Raw genomic sequence first — 17662 nt, 5'->3', positions numbered from 1 at the left:
TGGAGGTTGCAGTGAGCCAAGATCACGCTCACGCCATTGCACTCCAGCCTGGGCGACAAGAGTGAGACTCTGTCGCCAATCAAAAAAAAAAAAAAAAAAAAATTCAATGGAAGATGTGTGTGTGTGTGTATATATATACATATATATGAATAGACTTGTCAAAATACCATCTTTATTCAAAATACAGCTAACTGGCTTTGGCAGTAAGAACTCCAAAATAGAGACACTGTTATAAAAATAATAGCTTAAAATAGATAATCCAAGTAAAATTTTCACTTTTGTGGCCATGTATAATTGAGCTATACAGCCCTGAACACTGTGGTACTTGAATAATCCAAGAGAGGATATATAACTGTTTTCTCTATGAAATGTTAAGTGGGCAAAATGAGGGCAAAAATTTCCCACCCAGATGATTATGTTCTGACAGCATCAATATTTAATTATATTTCATTTATCTATAAAATATTAACCAAAGATTTAATAAAGGTGCACCAGCAGGGGTAACGATCACGCCTTAGCTGCAGGATTTCAGACACATTCTAGAAATTCGAGTCTGGCTTTCAACCATGCATCTGTAAGAATGTGTATCTTCATACTTTTCCCAGAACCACCCCACCTGCTGCCCCCACAACACAGGCCCAAAGTCTGGACGGAACAGACGCAGTGGGACCTACTTTTTTTCTCGTCACTTTTGTTTTCTGCCAGGACAGTGTAGCGTCCCTCTTTCATGGCTTTCTGGATGAACTTATAGTAGGGGTTGAGGTAGTGGTCGAAGCGCAGAAAGTCGAACTGGGAGTTCCGGGCCTGCTTGGCCTTCAGCATGATCTCAAACTGTGCTCCCTGCCTGCACACGAAGCTGGCCGTGCGCTCGATGATGGCGTGCATTTTAGCGGTTGGTGGCTATGGGAAAACACACATATTCACGTCACCCATTTGTCCTCTTGTCCACCGGCCACGTGATTTCATTAAAACATAGAAATGACTCTGGTTTTACTGTCAATTTTAAGAGATACGAGACTTTAAGCTGGAAGAGCCCAGGCTGTTCGGACTCCTCATCTCCAAATCTTGTCAGGATTTTGCAGGGGAGAAAACTCGCCAGCTGAGGCAGGCCACTCCACCGTGGTACAGACCCATGGGAGGTGACTTCTTTGTGCACCAAGTCAACATTTTTCTATATATTTAAGTTCGGTTCTATGATGGAATTCAGGGGGTTTGTGAATCCTCTGTGCATGTGAATTTTACATACAAGCACTTTTCTAGGGAGAGGGTATACATTCCATGGTTCTCAATAACCAGAATCACTGCTCTTTCCTTCTTCTTAGCGGGGACTAGTTTTCACAGCTTGGAGGCTCCCTCTTACAAAACAGCCCTTCTGGACATCCAACAAAAGCCACAAGAGTACGCCACATCTTTTCTTCTGCACCTGAGCCCTGCTCCTCAGCCCCTGCACAGTTCCTGGCTCACTGCCATTCCCACTTAAAAGCAGTATCCCAAGCTGAAGACCACCTAGGTGTGGTCTGGCCAGAGCAGATGGGACACTCCAGGTGAGCTTCTTCCCAGCATCAAAGCCCTCCCCCATCCCTTCATGTGCTGCTAAGGAGTCACTTCAACGAACCTCATGCTCTTAGCATTTCCTGCCCACAAATGGATCTTGTTGGACCAAAGGCTGAAAGCCACACATCTAAAATACCTTTCATATCAACAAAGAGATTAACACTAGGAAATTATTTGCAAATAAATCTGGCAATTATTCTCATTAAAAATGGATGGTTAAGAATTCAGGGCTTCATCCTTCATAAAATATAAATGGCTTAATTCTCTAGTTAAATTTTTGAACTAATAACATCCTTCACACTTAAAAAGGATAGATGTCTACAATTAAAGTTATTCATTAATCCCCAAATAATTTAAATTCCATGTTAAAGGCCCACTGTATGCATGTCCACGACTTGGATTTTCAGGGGCTCTGGCTATTCATTGTTAAAACAGAATATTCCATAAACACATCAATAATTAATGATCACTTCATAATAATGACCCTTAAAGGTAAATATGATACTCCCAGTTAGGCTTTCTTTATTGACCAAACCAACTTGTTGATCCAAAATTTCTTAAAAGTAGGCCTATTTGTTATATACTACTACTATTACCATGGTTAAAAAGCAATGTGTAAGTAATTTTACAAAAAAACAAAGCATCTTACGGACATATTTCAAGGTTGGCTATCAACCCTGAATAAGATTAAAAAGTATCTGGTTTGGAAAAAGCCATTCTTTACTTTATTAGGCAGACTTTAGGTAAATCATTTTCCATTTAAGAATATCATCATCACTCCTACTACACAATGAGATTTAAAAAATACAGTCAACATATAAATATGCATATGTTACAATGGCCTAAGAAAAGGAAAACTGTTTTTCTAATTTAAATCCAGTGTGGAAGTCTTTTGTTTAAGGAAGCTGACAGAGCCCCGGAAGGGGGCTAACACCTCCTCCCCTTCCCTGGAAATTCCATTAATGTGAATTTAAGCTCCAGAGGAGGCATGGGAAATGGGAGAAAGGTATCTACAGCTCAGAAAACCCACACAAATGTACGGTTTCCTAAGAGCTTTGGAAAAGGCTTGAGCTCAGATCCATTGGGGGACCAGGAAGGAGGTGGCATGACATGAAGACAGGGAAATTAGCAAGGAACCCCAGGGGCAGTGGGGCCAGCCCTCTCCTCACGGGATTAGGGGAGAAAAAAAATCAAATACCTGCTTTGCCCAGAGCCCTAAGTAAGTATCAGATTGAGTCAAAATTCAAAGGCAAAAATACAAATACAGAAGTACTAGCAGTAAATATAGGAAAATATTTTCAAACTCTTGCGGGTGGGAAGTCTTCCAAAATAAGCTTTAAAATTCTGAAGCCATAAGGAATAGAGGGACATATATCACTCTATACTTAAATTCTGCACAGAGAGTCGTACAATCACTTATAAAACAAAGTGCAGGGAGAAAACACCTGCGAGACACATTGGGGACCAAGAGTTAAGGCTCATTAGACGTCAAGAGTCCTTACGAATCTGAACAAAAGGCCAGTCACTCCACAGTAATTCAAGAATAAATCAACATTTTTTCCCTCCCCACCCAACTTCTGTGACAATACAGTACCTAAATTATGATGAAATAATGCTCTAATCTGCACAAATTCGATAAAGCTTAACTTCAGTGGTTCAGAGCTCTGGAGTCGGTCCCTTGGCTGGAACCCCAGGCCTGACCCTCACACATGTAACTTAGGGCAGTTACTCTTAACTTTCTAAACCTTAACATCTGGCAACAACTGTATCTGCTTCATAGAGTTATTTTTGTATTTTTATTTTTTTGAGACAGGATCTGCCTCTGTTGTCTAGGCTGGAGTGCAGCAGTACCGTATCAGCTCACTACAACCTCCACCTCCAGGGCTCAAACCATCCTCCTGCCTCGGCCTCCTGAGTAGCTGAGACTACAGGCATGTACCACCACGCCTGGCTAATTTTTTCCATTTTTTGTAGAGGCGGAGTTTCACCATGTTGCCCAGGCTGGTCTTGAACTCCTGGGCTCAAGCGATTCTCCCACCTCGGCCTCCCAAAGTGCTGGGATCACAGACATGAGCCACTGCACCTGGCCTGTAAAATTATTTTGAGTATTAACTGAGAGATATGCCTAGAGAAGCACTTAGTACACTGTCTGGTACACAGTAAGTGCTTCATAAAGGCTGGTTCTATGTTATTATTCATCAACAGAATAAGTGTTGCACACAACAGCAACTATCGAATCCTTCCCCACTTTCCATAAAATGTGTTTGAGCAAGCACATTTCCCTTGGAACCGCGCCCTAACAGGTCTGGGACTACAGGCACGCGCCACCACACTGGCCTATTATTTTTACTTGTTTGTAGAGACAGGATCTCACTATGTTGCCCAGGCTAGTCTCGAACTCCTGGCTTCAAGTGATCCTCCAACCTTAGTCTCCCAAAGGGCTGGGATTACAGGTGTGAGCCACTGTACCCAGCCTGGGGTGCTGTAATTTCTAACTACTTCTTACTCTTCATCCAAAAGCCTCAAGGATCCTGTCATCATTAGGTTCTAAACCAACAGTTAGTTTAAAAACCAAGAACCTCCTGAAGTACCTGCTGTCTTTCCCAATCACTCCAATCTTCTCTTGTCAGTGAGTCAAACCATGTCCCGCCCCCTGAAGCAGCAATAGTCTACTTAACCACAATTCAACAATTCTGAGGCCTAGTCACTAAAACAACTTATAACGCAGACACTTCTGTCTTCTACATTTTCTCCACTAACATGGACACCATGGTGTATAATTTACACAATGAATTACTGCCAAAAAACACATAATAATTACGAGAATGAAATACTGACACTGCCATAAAATAAATGAAAGACGCAAATGAGAGACTCAATCAAGCACTCAGTTTCCACAAAGTCAAAACAACATTCAAGAGGCCTTTCTATAATATCATTAGAAGAAACTCTAATAAGACAGCAAGTTGCCACACACTAAGACTTACTTTGCTCTCCAATGAGCGACAAGTATGTTTGATCTGGCAGACTATCAAGAGCTTAGTGGTGCTTATTTTGGCTGAGAACACAAAGCCATTAAGTATTTTAATAGGAATTAAGGCAACACAATTCCATTGTACCTCTATATTTAAATTTGAATAAAAAATTAATAAATTTTTAACACTAAAAACAAGTAAAATTCCATACAGTCAACTTCATATAAACTTTTTAGCATTAAATATAGATGGAGCACTTAGCATTTAATAAAAATGGAGCAACTGTGGTTTTTTAAAGCTTCATGTTAATGTGTCTCTCATGCATAATAAACATATTTCAGAACAAATAGGAATACAACATATATAATACATGGAAAATATATTAATACAAGTCTCAGGATATCAAATCTTTGGGTAATTTCAGCTTTAACTACAGCAAAATGATCAATACTAGAAATAGAGAAACAAACATATGTAGTAATATAGTTTGGATCAGTTTGGATCTGTGTCCCCAGCCAAATCTCATGTAGAATTGTCATTCCCAATGTTGGAGGCAGTGCCTGGTGGGAGGTGAATGGATCATGGGGTGGATCCTCCATGAGTAGTTTCGCACCATCTCCTCGGTGCTCCTCCCGTGATAGACAGTGAATGAGCTGTCCTAAGATCTAGTCATCTGAAAGCGTGTAGCACCTCCCTGCCTTCCTCCTGCTCTGGACATGCTTAGACATGCCTGCTCCCTCCTCACCTTCCGCCATGACTATAAGTTTCCTGAGGCCTCCCCAGAAGCAGATGCTGCCCGGCTTCCTGTACAGCCTGCAGAACTGTGAGCCAATTAAACCTCTTCTTTATAAATTACCCAGTCTCAGGTATTTTTTTATAGCTGTGTAAGAACAGACCAATACAAGTAGTAATTATACTAGGCAAAATCTAAGAAGTTATTTTACCCATATTTGAAAGAATAAAAGAGAGGGAGAGGATATGTAAATGAATAAGGGAAGAGAAGGAAAGCGTTGGAGGCAGGAATTAAAAGGGCTATTTTTATATTGCCCTTCATCAGATTAATGAAGGGTAAGAACCATCAAATTCACGCTGAACTCAATTAGAGTGGCAGCGAGTGATCACAGGGGGAGGTGAGAGATGCTCTCTCTGTGCGGAGCTTTCCCGGCATCTACCGTGCAGTGAGTGATTCAGGATGTGGGACACAAACAAGAATCGAGAATGCCTGTGTCGATGCCACTTGCAATCCAGTTACGAAAATGTCCAAGAAAAAACTTCCTGCTAGGCACGAACACTTTAGAGTCCTTCCCAAGTATACACACACAAAAGATTTTCAACCTCCCCAGTAAACATATAAAAATCCCATAAAGCACGGTGACTGAAGATGGCATCATAGTTAAGACCACCGTTCCCAGTTGCCATTTATTAGCCAAATTCTTGACTTTCCTAAGTCTCAGTTTCTTCATTGGCACAAGAGGGATCGTAAACAGTAGTTCGCTAATAGGGTTGTTAGCATTAAATAAGATAATATGTAAAAAACAGCTTAGCACAGTAACTGGAATGGGGAAATCCCTCAATGAATATTCAGAAAAAAAGGAAAAATCCTGGTTTGGGCTTTAACACCTGTTATAACTTAATTTAATGTGATATAACTGAAATAGCAGGAAAGGTCAATGCTGAACAGACAGTAACCAGTTGCAAAGCCCTCAGACGAGGAAAACCAGGGTGGAATTCCCCTTCATCAGTGGAAGGGTGGCCTGGGCCTGGAGATGCCACAGGGACCTATCACAACACGGAAAACTGCTAAGAAAATGTAACGTGAAGTGCCCCCAAAAATCACACTTTAAAAAGCCAGAACAAAGCAACGTTACTGAAATCAACACTGTCTTGATCTCGAGTGCTTTTACATCTATGTGTGGGGAGCAGCCCACTCGCCACTGATCCTGACTTAGTTTTTCTAAGCTAGTAAAATCTGGGGATTCAACTACATGGCCGCTGAATCACACCCAACTCCTCAAGTCCCTGATGCTCCAGTCTAGTTCTTTTGCTATAATTCTTCCCTTTCCCTTTGGGGAAAATAAATAGGGTGTGATCTTTTTCTCCACTAACTCACAAACCATTTTAAAGCATTATACGCCTAAAAAGCAGCTATAATCATTACTGAGCTTTCCCACAAGCAGGAGTGAATTATGATAAATAATAATGACAACAACTAGTGCTCATGCAGGACACATACCAACTCCACGTCAGACGGGACGCTCAATCCTAAGGGGGCAACGAAGGGCTCTTCATTTTCCTCTAAATTTTCAGCCTCATTTTTTTCTGCATAAAAAGAAAATTTAAAAATTCAGAACAATGCAGGGAGGAAGGCACCTGCCAACAGCAGGCAGCAAGATGAAAGCATGTGACTGGCTGTCCCTGCTTCTTTACCTTCTGTTGTCACTCCTAGAAGCCATTTTCAGCTTTCTCTTCTACCCACAAGTGAAACTCACTTTACAAAATTCCAAATGAGGTGGGGGGGGTGGAGGGGAGTGCAGCGGCAGGGAGGTGTGGTGCAGCAGAAGGAATGTGTATAGGGTCAGACTGCACGGCAGTCCCTTGGTACATGCAGGGGACTGGTTCTAGGACCCTTGCAGACACCAAAATCCACACGTGCTCGAATTCTGCATTTGGTCCATTTGAACCCACATATATAAAGAAGCTGACCCTCCATATATGCGGGTCTCACATCCCTCAGTCTGATCCATGTTTGGCTGAAAAAAATCCTCATACAAGCAGACCTATGCAATTCAAACCTGTGTTGTTCAAGGGTTAACTATAGTTAAACTCCTGCCCTGCCGCTTGTTAGCTCCGGGATTCTGCTGTTCTCTGTTTCCTCACTGGCTGTGAAGTCATCACATCCACTCCCAGGGCCGAGTGGGGCTTAGGTGAGATAGCCCATGTGAACATCTCTACCATAATCCTCCACACTTAGCAGGTGCTCAATCCATGTTCCTTTTCCCCTCCGCTTCTCTTTCAGGTATGTATGTAAGTATTTAATTGGTATCGCTAAGATTTCTCTCCAACTATTTCTGTGGATTCCTGACAGCATGACACAACATAAGGTAGTCAATTCCTAGATAACTGATTTTCATCTTTGAATTGTAAACCACCTGGGCATAACTATCAAGATTCCTCCACCCAAGCAAACTACCTCTTTCACAAATAATCAATTATTTTTCCATTTCTATGTATTCGTTAACCATTCACTTAACAAATATTTGTCTACTATTTGGTAGACAACGTACTACACATTATCTTTCTGTATTCTAAGGTACCTAAGTACATCTCAATAACTCAGATGATTACCAGTTTAAAAAGATACACTGAAATGTACAAAAATATCATAGCAAACTTTAAAAAGGTAACATTTTTAAGGATTTCAATGATCTATTGAGGTTCTTATTTCCAAACAGATGACATTAAAGAAACAAACCTTAAATCTTCATCAAAATAAGTGTTTCTATCATATACAGTAAAGGCTCTTGAAGCGATCAATAATTTGCAAAAATCTCCTGTCAAACCTCATTCCGTGAAACCAAAGAGGAATTTTAAGCAGGTTTCCTGGTATACAAAAACTTGGGTATTCCAGTCTGATCAGATATAAGTTGATTACAATCCCTATTAAGTTACAGTTATTTAACACCGTCCCATCCATTTGTTTGAGTCCCCTGTTCTTTCAAAAATCAGAGACAAAACCGGGCTCAGTGGCTCACACCTGTAACTGGGCGCGGTGGCTCACGCCTGTAACCGGGCGCGGTGGCTCACGCCTGTAACCGGGCATGGTGGCTCACGCCTATAACCGGGCTCGGTGGCTCACGCCTGTAACCGGGTGCGGTGGCTCATGCCTGTAACCGGGCGCAGTGGCTCACACCTGTAACTGGGTGCGGTGGCTCATGCCTGGAATCCCAGCACTTTGGGAGGCTGAGGCAGGCAGATCACTTGAGGTCAGGAGTTTGAGACCAGTCTGGCCAACATGGTGAAATCCTGTCTCCACTAAAAATAGAAAAATTAGCCAGTTGTGGTGGCGGGCGCCTGTAATCCCAGCTATTTGGGAGGCTAAAGCACAAGAATTGCTTGAACCCAGGAGGTGGAGCCTGCAGTGAGCCGAGATCGCGCCACTGCACTCCAGCCTGGGCAAGGGCGAGACTCCGTATCAAAAAAAAAAAAAAAAAGGTAAAACAAAGTAAATTTAAAAATATAACTTTTACTATATTTTCCTAAAATGAAAAAAATGATTAAAACATTGTCTAGGCAAATAGCTTTTCCTTAATGTTAAGTTATTCATAAAAATCAAGGCATTTTAATTGAAATAGCTTTTTGGGATTGATGGGTTAAACAGATTTGGTCTATTCTTATATATACCTTTATTTACAAAAAAACAGCTTTAGTAGCACAAAATAAAAACCAACCATTGCACTACAAACTCAGATTTAAATAAATTCAAATAATCTTTTGTTTAAAAAATGGATATATAGCAGTGAAGGCCTGTCCCCGCCCCATTATTCCCCCCAAAAAATGGATATAGAATAATGATGAAAAATTATGAATATCTAAAGGATAGAAACTTGACTGAAAATAGTAAAGATCAGAGACGGAGGCACCATTAAAATGCTTTTGGCTAGTATCACAAGGCTTTAAAATACTAGCAAACAATACAATACAGTAATTTTGAAAATCAAGACATACGTAGACATATTGATGGCTCAGGAAAAAAATTTTATTTTAACAGCATGTGACGCTCAATGTGGCTGTTAGTGGTACTGGATTCTATTACAATATGCACGTATGTGTGCGTGTGTGTTAGGTGTTTCACTTATATTAATGCAAGTTAAACATGAAATGTCAAGCTCTAAGTTTTATGTGGGTCCAATTTCCATTAAGGAAATTAATCAGTATATAAGGCAATGTTCTGAGAACATGATTACAGAAAGAAAAGAAGTAACATTGTAAAATACTAAAGAGAACTTTATCTTAAGGGGAAAGCAAACTAATACTCAGATGATAAGCTAAGTCATGCTGAAGTTCTCAAGATTCAATAATTATAACAAACTGAACATCATTTAGCCCAATAATTATGCCGAGACAATGGTCCATCATCTAGAATAGGGGCTGACAAACTCTATAAAATGCCAGACAGTATTAATAAATATTTCTGGTTTTGTGGGCCATATGGTTTTTCATTTCTTCAACTCTGTCGCTGAAGTGCGAAAGTGGCAACAGACAATATGTAAACAAATGAGCGTTGCTGTGTTCCAATAAAAGCTTTACTTGTTATTTTCTTTCCAATACTTTAGATCTGTGGTTGGTTGAATCCACAGATGTGGACCCAATAAGCTGACTGTATTTCAACTCTTTATTTGTGAAGTGGCTATAGTATCTATTCCTTCCTTCTGATAAAAACACCACAGATAGAAAGCTGAACTCATGTGTGTGGCTTACAGATAAGACAACAAAATCAGAACTATCCAGAACCCGAGGAAGGAGAGCTTATTCTGGATAAATAAGTGGGTGCTTACGTTTTAGACCTGATAGAACATTTCTAGTGCATCGTAACTTCTGAGGGATGGGTAGGTTTGAAAGTCAATGCAAAAAGTCTTAAATACCTTAACTGGCCTTTAACTCAGTATAATTACAATTACACTTAAAAGTTTCTCTAAAAGCTCATAAAATAGAGCTGTGCAACAGTAATTCTTGTGCCCACAAAGTAAGGAGCAGGACTAAAGACAGGGCAAAAGGAAAGCCGGTGTGTGCGTTTGCCCCACGTCCTATCATTCCGTTAGGATCGCAGCCCTTGGAGAGTGCCGATGGGTAGAACCATAGTGTAGTCACAGGATGGAAGGGCAAACATCATTTTGCTTTAATACTAAAGTGCTATAATTGCTTCATACTTGTTAAAAGATGTGTCACTTGGCTGGATGTGGTGGCTCATGCCTGTAATCCCAGTGCTTTGGGAGGCCAAGGCAGTAGGATCACTTGAGCTCAGGAGTTTGAGACTAGCTTGGGCAACACAGTGAGACCCCATCTCTTTTTTTAAATTATTGTGTATTTTATAATAAAAAAATTTAAAAAGATAAAAAGTGTTACTTAAGGAGAAACCAATGAAGTTCAGAATAACAGATTAAATTAGCTCTACAATTAAATCTCCATTTGATGTAATGTAAACATTTGAATGTTTCTAAGTTAATGTTCTTCTTCTTTTTAAACAGAATATCCTGAATATAGTGACCCATCTTTAACGTGTCAGGTTCATGTTACCATTATTGCTAATTAATGACTGACCATGATGCAGCGCTGTGGTAGTGGAGCTCTCGACGCTTAGTGAAGTGATTAAGGATATTTGTGTCTATACTACGAGCCCAGGTTTTTCAGCAGCACTATTTTTTATATTCAAAGTTTCCCATGTTAATCCAGAAAAGCATAAATTCCAAATCTTTAATTTAAAATACTGTGGTAAGTATATGCCCTAGGTGGCATCAAGGCTACCAGGAAGCTGTGCTGTTTTCTGGGGAGTAGTAACTCCCTCACTGTGTCCTTCCACTGGGCATGTGTCACTGTCTCAGTTGTGGAGGGATATGGGGAAGCAGGTCAGTGAGAGGGCGGTGATGTTAACTTATCCCAGTTAACACCTATTCTTTCACTGCCTCAAGAATGAATCCCTGAGGATATTAATGAACATGTTACCAACCTAGAAACAAATAATCCTGAGTGAGTAATTCTGTTACCCGAATCAATGAGAAATAAATAATCCAACGCATTCATTTTCCACCTCCATTAATCATTCTAGTTTTTAACTTTGTTTTACCAAAAGAACGAATATCACTCCCGCTTTCTCCTGTGGTCATAGTGGTGTTATCATTGAGTGCCAGAGATGTGTTCTGCAGACTTGACCACGGTGCATGCAGCCTGTGGGTACACGTGTAGCCCTACACCAGCAGTCCAGGCAGCTCCCCACTCACCTCTCTGTTTGGAAGGCTCCTCCTCCTCCGTCGGCTCTGACGGGTCGTAATAGTCGCTACCGTAAGTGAACCCCACGGCATTGTAGCTCCCATCCTCTGCTAGTGCTTCACTCAATCGCTTGTATTCTTCCTCTTGAATAAAAATGAGAATTTTATCAACAAAAATAGAAAATTACTGAGAAAAACTTTATATATTTCTAAAGTTGTAGCTATCAGTAAAGCATACAACATACTTTTTTCAACCTACTTTTGAGGTAAAATAGTTTTAAAAATTCACACTTTATATCTATCAATATGTACTTTTGTCAGTACATGTTTACCCACAGACAGCTGAATACACGTCTTTTGTGGAAAATTTCTTCCTGCTGAGAAAATTTTGGGATTAAGAACTGTATTAAAGACTGTTACGGCAAAGACAAGAACATCAATTTTATTTATACGATACTGTTAAAGAAGAACAGTTAAAGAGTTTGGTTTTTGTTTTTTTCAAATCCCAGTCTGCCCTCAAAAGCTGGGAAAATTCTTTGTGGCTCTATATATAAACTATCCTGAGGTCCTCTCAGAACGCAAAGACTCCTGTTTTTCCAATCCACTGGGTACTGTCAAGATAATATCAGAAAGAGTGAGTATAAAAAAATGAATGGGAGTAAATTTTTAAATACTTAAAAATTTTAAAAAGTTTGTTGCTGAAGTAAGTTTGTCTTGAGCAGTACCTTGCCTTGCCTCCTCCTCAAGCAAGTCCGTATGCAAGGCTAAATACCTCTCTTCATCACACAGGGCCTCTATTCGCGCCTCCTCTTCAGACAGCTGATAATCTCTGTTCCATGTGGAATACTCAGCATCGTACTCAGAAAGGTCATGCAGGTGACCACGTCCATCATATCTGTAATGTGAACAAGCTGGTCAATAAAAGGAAATTAACGTCTAGACTGGTGTGCGTGTGTGATGTTTTATATATGTATATATATATATACACACATACTTACCGATTAAAATAAATACAAATATTAAAACAAGTATAAAAACTCTTCCCAGATTTATATTTAATTTGGATAGTCATATCTCACCTACTTTTAAACTCAAGTTATCTTAACAAACTCTAAATTCCTTTCCACAGTAAGATAACATTTATAACTAAAGGCAAACAATCCATTAATAGCAAAAATGGTATCCACTTCACTGGCAGTTCTTACCATTATGGTTTGGTCAACCATTCAATGCCACTTGCAAAAAATTATTATTTTTTTCTGAAAAGTTAAATATCATAGCTTACATTCACACAAACCAAATACATAAATACCTATCCGTAAGAACCAAACGGTCGAAATTTCCTCGCTTCTTTCTGCTAGTCCCGAACTCTCAGGAGAGATCTTCACCAAAGAAACTTGCGTCCATTGGAGGTAAAATCTTGGCTAGGCTCGCCCCCTAGCCACTTGGCTGAGGAAATAAGTGCTGGGTTACGTGATAGAGAGACACACATACATCGGAACAGTGACATATACATGCAGTTTAAGGAGGTTCACTGGGAACAGAGCAAAACTATTAGAAGATATGGTATCAATATTTCCTTCTGAACTTTATACCCTCAAGGAAATAACATACATGAAGACACTTCCATGTTTCTCTTGCATGGACCAAACAGTAGTTTGGCCAAATAAGTAATGGGAGCACTTTCTGCTATGCTTTTAACATAAAGGATTCAATGAGGATGCTGTCAACGTGTAACTGTCAGATAATAAATGAGTGAGTTAGTGAACTTTACTTAAAACACTCAGGTTTAGGGTTTCAAAAACAAATGTAGAGAAACAAACAAAAGTCTGCTTATTTTTTTAATGCTGACTTTTGTAATGGGAACCAAAAATATTAATGTAGACCAAAAAAAACATTTACAGGAAAAAGGCCCAAAATTCCAAGGTAGTCAAGTTACTGCATTTCATTAAATTTCAAAATTAATTGGATTTTGATGTAAACCTCCTTAACTTACAAATGTAGATTATTATTAAAAATATTATACATGTACATGTGCGGCGTTTGCTCCCCACCAGTTTTGGAAGACCTAACTCAAATCACGTACAGAATGATAGGAAAACTGTACAAAGAGCTCAGACTTCATTGCTTACCAAACTTTAATGATAAATATCACAAGTGACACTTTGGAAAAGCAAGCCTGACAACTCAGGCGACACATTCAATATAAACCATGGTGTGAAGGCACAGCACGCTTGAGCACAGCACGGAGCCATCAGATCCAGACATGATCTGATTCCGCGGCCCTCCCTTCACCAGTTCTCGTTTTCGAGCTCTAATTCCAAAAGGAAACGTCAGGGATGGAAAAAGGCCTATTTGGTCATTAATGTGTCCATTCTGGCCAGCTCAGAGGTCATCCCTACAGTCATGCTCCAGGGCTATGAAGAATCCAGTTTTAATGGTCTCAAACGATGGGCTTTCTTCACGTGGAGAGACTATTCCACAGTTTAATGGTTGGTCATGGTTAGCTTTTCAGTCCGGGCCCCAGAAGTAGCCAAACAGGCAAAAAAGAAAAAAAACCACCCCACAACAACCCCAAAACCCAGAGACGAGGGGAAGGGGGATTGAAAAAATGGGAAGAAAGAGGGGAGCAAACCACCTACATCATGTAATGTTATCCTTTTCAAATCAAACGCCTTTAGAAATCCCTAATCCCAGGCCCCCTCTGCCCATAATCGCTAGACACCCTCGAGTGACGACCTAAAGCAGGTTTGATTTGAAAAGAAACAACACATCTATATCCCAGCTCCACCCTTCAGTCTTAAGAGACAGTGAAACCAGCCCTAAGAACACTATCTCTTCCAAGAGCAAGGCCAGGGTCCGCACGAAGTCAAGTGGCCGCCAACTGACGGGCAACTTTGCTCACTACCTCAATCTGTCAAACTCGTCGGATTATCACCGGGAAATCAAACGTCATGCCGGCAAAGTACGGGCGCTCCACTGAGGGCTCTGGGGGCATAACAGGTTAAGGCTAACTCACAGGTCCAAGAGACACTTCTAGCCACTGTCTCAGTGAGCGGCGGTTCGGAAGAATAAAGGTACGCCTCCCAGGCTACCCTCCCAGTACACCGAGCAGTGAGAGCGCGGCAAGTAGAAAAGCAGCGCACGACCCCATGGCATCGCCGGGCGGCAGGCCCAGGTGCGCTCAGGAAAAGACCCTGGGCACTGGCTGCTTTCACCGCGCGGAATCGCCAACTGCAGCCCAGCGACAGGGTGAGGGGTCGAGAGGGGCTGCGGGACCAGAGACGATCCCTCCGGAGACGGACGCGGCACGCAATTCCAGCCAGTGCCTTAGAGCAGGTTTCACCGTCCCCCTCCCCACCAGAACACCAGAAGGAGGTGGGGACAGGGGAGGGGGTGTCCCCCAGATCCCCGCTGGCTCCAGAAAACCCTCTGCAGTCCTTGCAGTCAAGTCAACATCAGACGAGATCAAGCGGGTGAGGGAAGGGAAGGATCGACGGGTGGGGAGAGGAACCGACCTGTCGATGAGGATCTTGTGGTCCCCCATCCAGGGGATGAGGTGCTGTCCCTGTTCCTGAGCCAGGGCCCGCTCGTCGTCCCGAAACAGCTTGCAGGCATAGCCGAAAACCAAGAGCTCCACTCGGCTGCCCCCACCGCCGGCACCGCCTGGCCCGGCCTCCTCCTTCGCGCCGCTTTTTCTCTCGGGTTTGGCGCGGCCCCCGCCCGCGCCGTACATGGCAGCGTCCCCGGCGTCCAGGCTGGTCCTCTTCTGTGCCGCGCGACGTCCCTGATACCTCCACTTGGCCTACCCCTTCAGTCAAAGACCCCGCATCCCGGACCCAACCTCAACACCGCCGCCATAGCGGGCCACAAAATGGTGGAGGGGTAGCTTCCGGCAGGAGAGCCCGCATTTCCGGCGAGCGGACCGGCAGATTCGCCTAGGCTTGGAGCTCTTTTAGCCGCTAGGAAATATTTTGGCTTTAATTTTCGCATTCAGGTGTGCCGCCACAATAGGCGCTGCTGTATTCAGTGGAAAATGCAATTTTAATGTCCGTTTTATCGGGCAGCCGTCAGGACGTGGCGAAAGCGTAGCGTGGGATCGCGCGCCGGCTTCCGCTGCGGCCAGTCGGGCGGCGACGGAGTCGGAAGGAGGGGCCCGGCGCGCTCTGGGCCTTGGGCGAGTCCTCGTGGGTGGCGGGTTGCTGCAGCCTGCCGCACGTATGGAGGCCTCGGGTCCACCCCGAGCCTCCGCGCCCCTCACCATGTCCGAGTCGCTGGGGCCGTGCGTGCTCTGCCCAGGGTGGCGATGTCCTTTTCCTTGGCCCCGTTTCCTTCTCCATCCTTAGGGGGACTTGGTCCCCGACCCGCCCACCTTTGAAGGTTTCCGAGGCAGCAGAGGCCCCTGCGCCGCAAATCACTCGCGGGTGGCGAGATTTCGGAAACCTGAGACCCTTGTCGCCGGGAGGTGGTCTGGCGGGGCAGGGAGACCCCAGTCTGGAGACTGGCCACCTGGATACGGTGCAGTTTTGCTTGGTGTGTTTCCTCCTGGGCCGCAGTTTTCCCATCGGTGGTTCCGTTAGGATCTTTCGGTCCCTTTTAGCTCAGTAATTTCAGGTCAGACAAAGGGCCTGGAGTGCAAAATCTTAGGCTTTGGGATGGGATGGGATATCCCCATGTTTGCCCTTGACTGGAAAACGATGACAGATCGTCTCTTTCCTGGGCCTCAGATCCCCTCTCCATAAAAATGGCATCTTTCTACCAGTGATGTTGAAATGAGATAATGTATATGAACCCTTAACTGATTTTTGGAAATTAAGAAACAGGCAGTTCCCACCAAACGTCTTTTGTTGTGGTTTCCCCTGACTGGGTCATGCTTCTGTCTTTTCATTTGCCAGGCTCCTTACCCAAATTTAACTCAGGCATCCATTTCTCCACCTGGCCTTATGTGTCTACGTTGTCTGGAGTTTCCCCTCACTGGTGGCTAACTTGTGGCTTCCGATTTGTCTGTGTACATCTCATCACCACCTTAGGTTACATCCTGTGTTCAGCATCCCACCAGAATTAGCTTTAAGAGATCAGGGACATTGTTGGGGTCACCTTAGCATCCTCAGTGCCTAGAATGGTGCTTAGCACACTGTGGGCCAAATACTGGTTAATACTTGTAGAATGAGCCGGGCCAGCAGCTGAGCATGCGTGGCCAGGCCATTATCTTCCTATCTAACTCTACAAGACTGCTCTGCCACTGCTGAGGAAGATGTATGTGTCATGGTTACTTGATAAAAACACTGTTGTTTGCCCCCAGGCATTTATTAGTTTGTTTGGGGTGCTGGGCTCCCTTCAAGCTTTCCCTTGGGTTCGGGTGTGGGGTGCTAAAGCAAATAAGGAGGCCATTAGCGTGAGATCAACTCTGTAACACCAGCTCCTATGCAAGCAAACCAAAACCCAATCAAGTAATTTTTCTGCTTCCGTGTTGGGTCTATAAAAGCTTGCTGCTCATGCTGCCGAGTGGAACTCTCTGAACCTCTTCTGCTTCTGCATGCTGCCTGATTCATGAATTGTTTTCTTGCTCAAATAAACTCGAATTTGTTTTGTGTAAAGTTTCTCTTTTAACAGTTCTGGTGTCAGAAATGGGATCTGAAGGCCCCCCTATTCCCTCAGTGATGACCTCTGGGAACAGTGACTAAACAGATGCAGGTGCTTCATTGTGCAGGACAGTTCTCTGTATAGCCTTGGGCCTACCCACTTCTCCCTCCTTTTCCTTTGTAGTTTTCAAGAGTAACTGCATAACGAGCTGGGATGCAACATCCTGAGATAGGGAGGGACTGGCTGAAGTAGCCCAGGCTCTGTTCCAGTTCTCCCCTAGAAATAGAAGGTCCTTCAACACTTCAGCCCAGTGATTCATGTGACATGCGGTATGTAATCTGGGTGGGCTGCTCTTCAGGATCTCTTATGTGTGGTGTAAGTGAGGAATATGCAGTAGAGACTTCATCCACCTGGGCAACTTTCTGAGCTTTGGGGGGATTGACTCACAGTGAGTCCTAGTCTTCGTCCCCTACCACCTGTCTATAGGTAATAAATGCACTACATGTAAATTGTTGCTTATGAGAATTCAGAACAGGTTGGTAACCAGTGCCCGTGTTCCTGCTTCAC

General features: G+C 43.0%; 1 protein-coding gene across 6 annotated transcripts in view; it reads right to left on the bottom strand.

Annotated features, from left to right (window-relative positions):
* SFSWAP (splicing factor SWAP) overlaps positions 1-15403 on the bottom strand; it is an 88407-nt gene extending 73004 nt beyond the window's left edge. For 3 of the 6 annotated variants that reach the window (XM_019039108.3, XM_055357648.1, XM_055357649.2), the window contains exons 1-5: positions 15031-15403; positions 12238-12407; positions 11525-11656; positions 6763-6848; positions 675-900 (exon numbers count right to left, since the gene is read on the bottom strand). In XM_019039108.3, coding sequence (XP_018894653.1) covers positions 675-900; positions 6763-6848; positions 11525-11656; positions 12238-12407; positions 15031-15248 — 832 coding nt within the window. In that variant the 5' untranslated portion in view covers positions 15249-15403. Of the gene's footprint in view, positions 1-674; positions 901-6762; positions 6849-11524; positions 11657-12237; positions 12408-12824; positions 13749-15030 lie in introns of those variants that run through there. The other 3 variants (XM_019039109.3, XM_055357651.2, XM_063694497.1) reach the window with 2 other exon arrangements.
* Between the last annotated feature and the right edge of the window lie 2259 nt (positions 15404-17662).

The sequence above is a fragment of the Gorilla gorilla genome, chromosome 10 (genome assembly GCF_029281585.2).
Source record: "Gorilla gorilla gorilla isolate KB3781 chromosome 10, NHGRI_mGorGor1-v2.1_pri, whole genome shotgun sequence".
NCBI lineage: Eukaryota > Metazoa > Chordata > Mammalia > Primates > Hominidae > Gorilla > Gorilla gorilla.
Note: the sequence above shows the minus strand (reverse complement) of the source record. Positions and strands in the feature narration are given on the sequence as shown.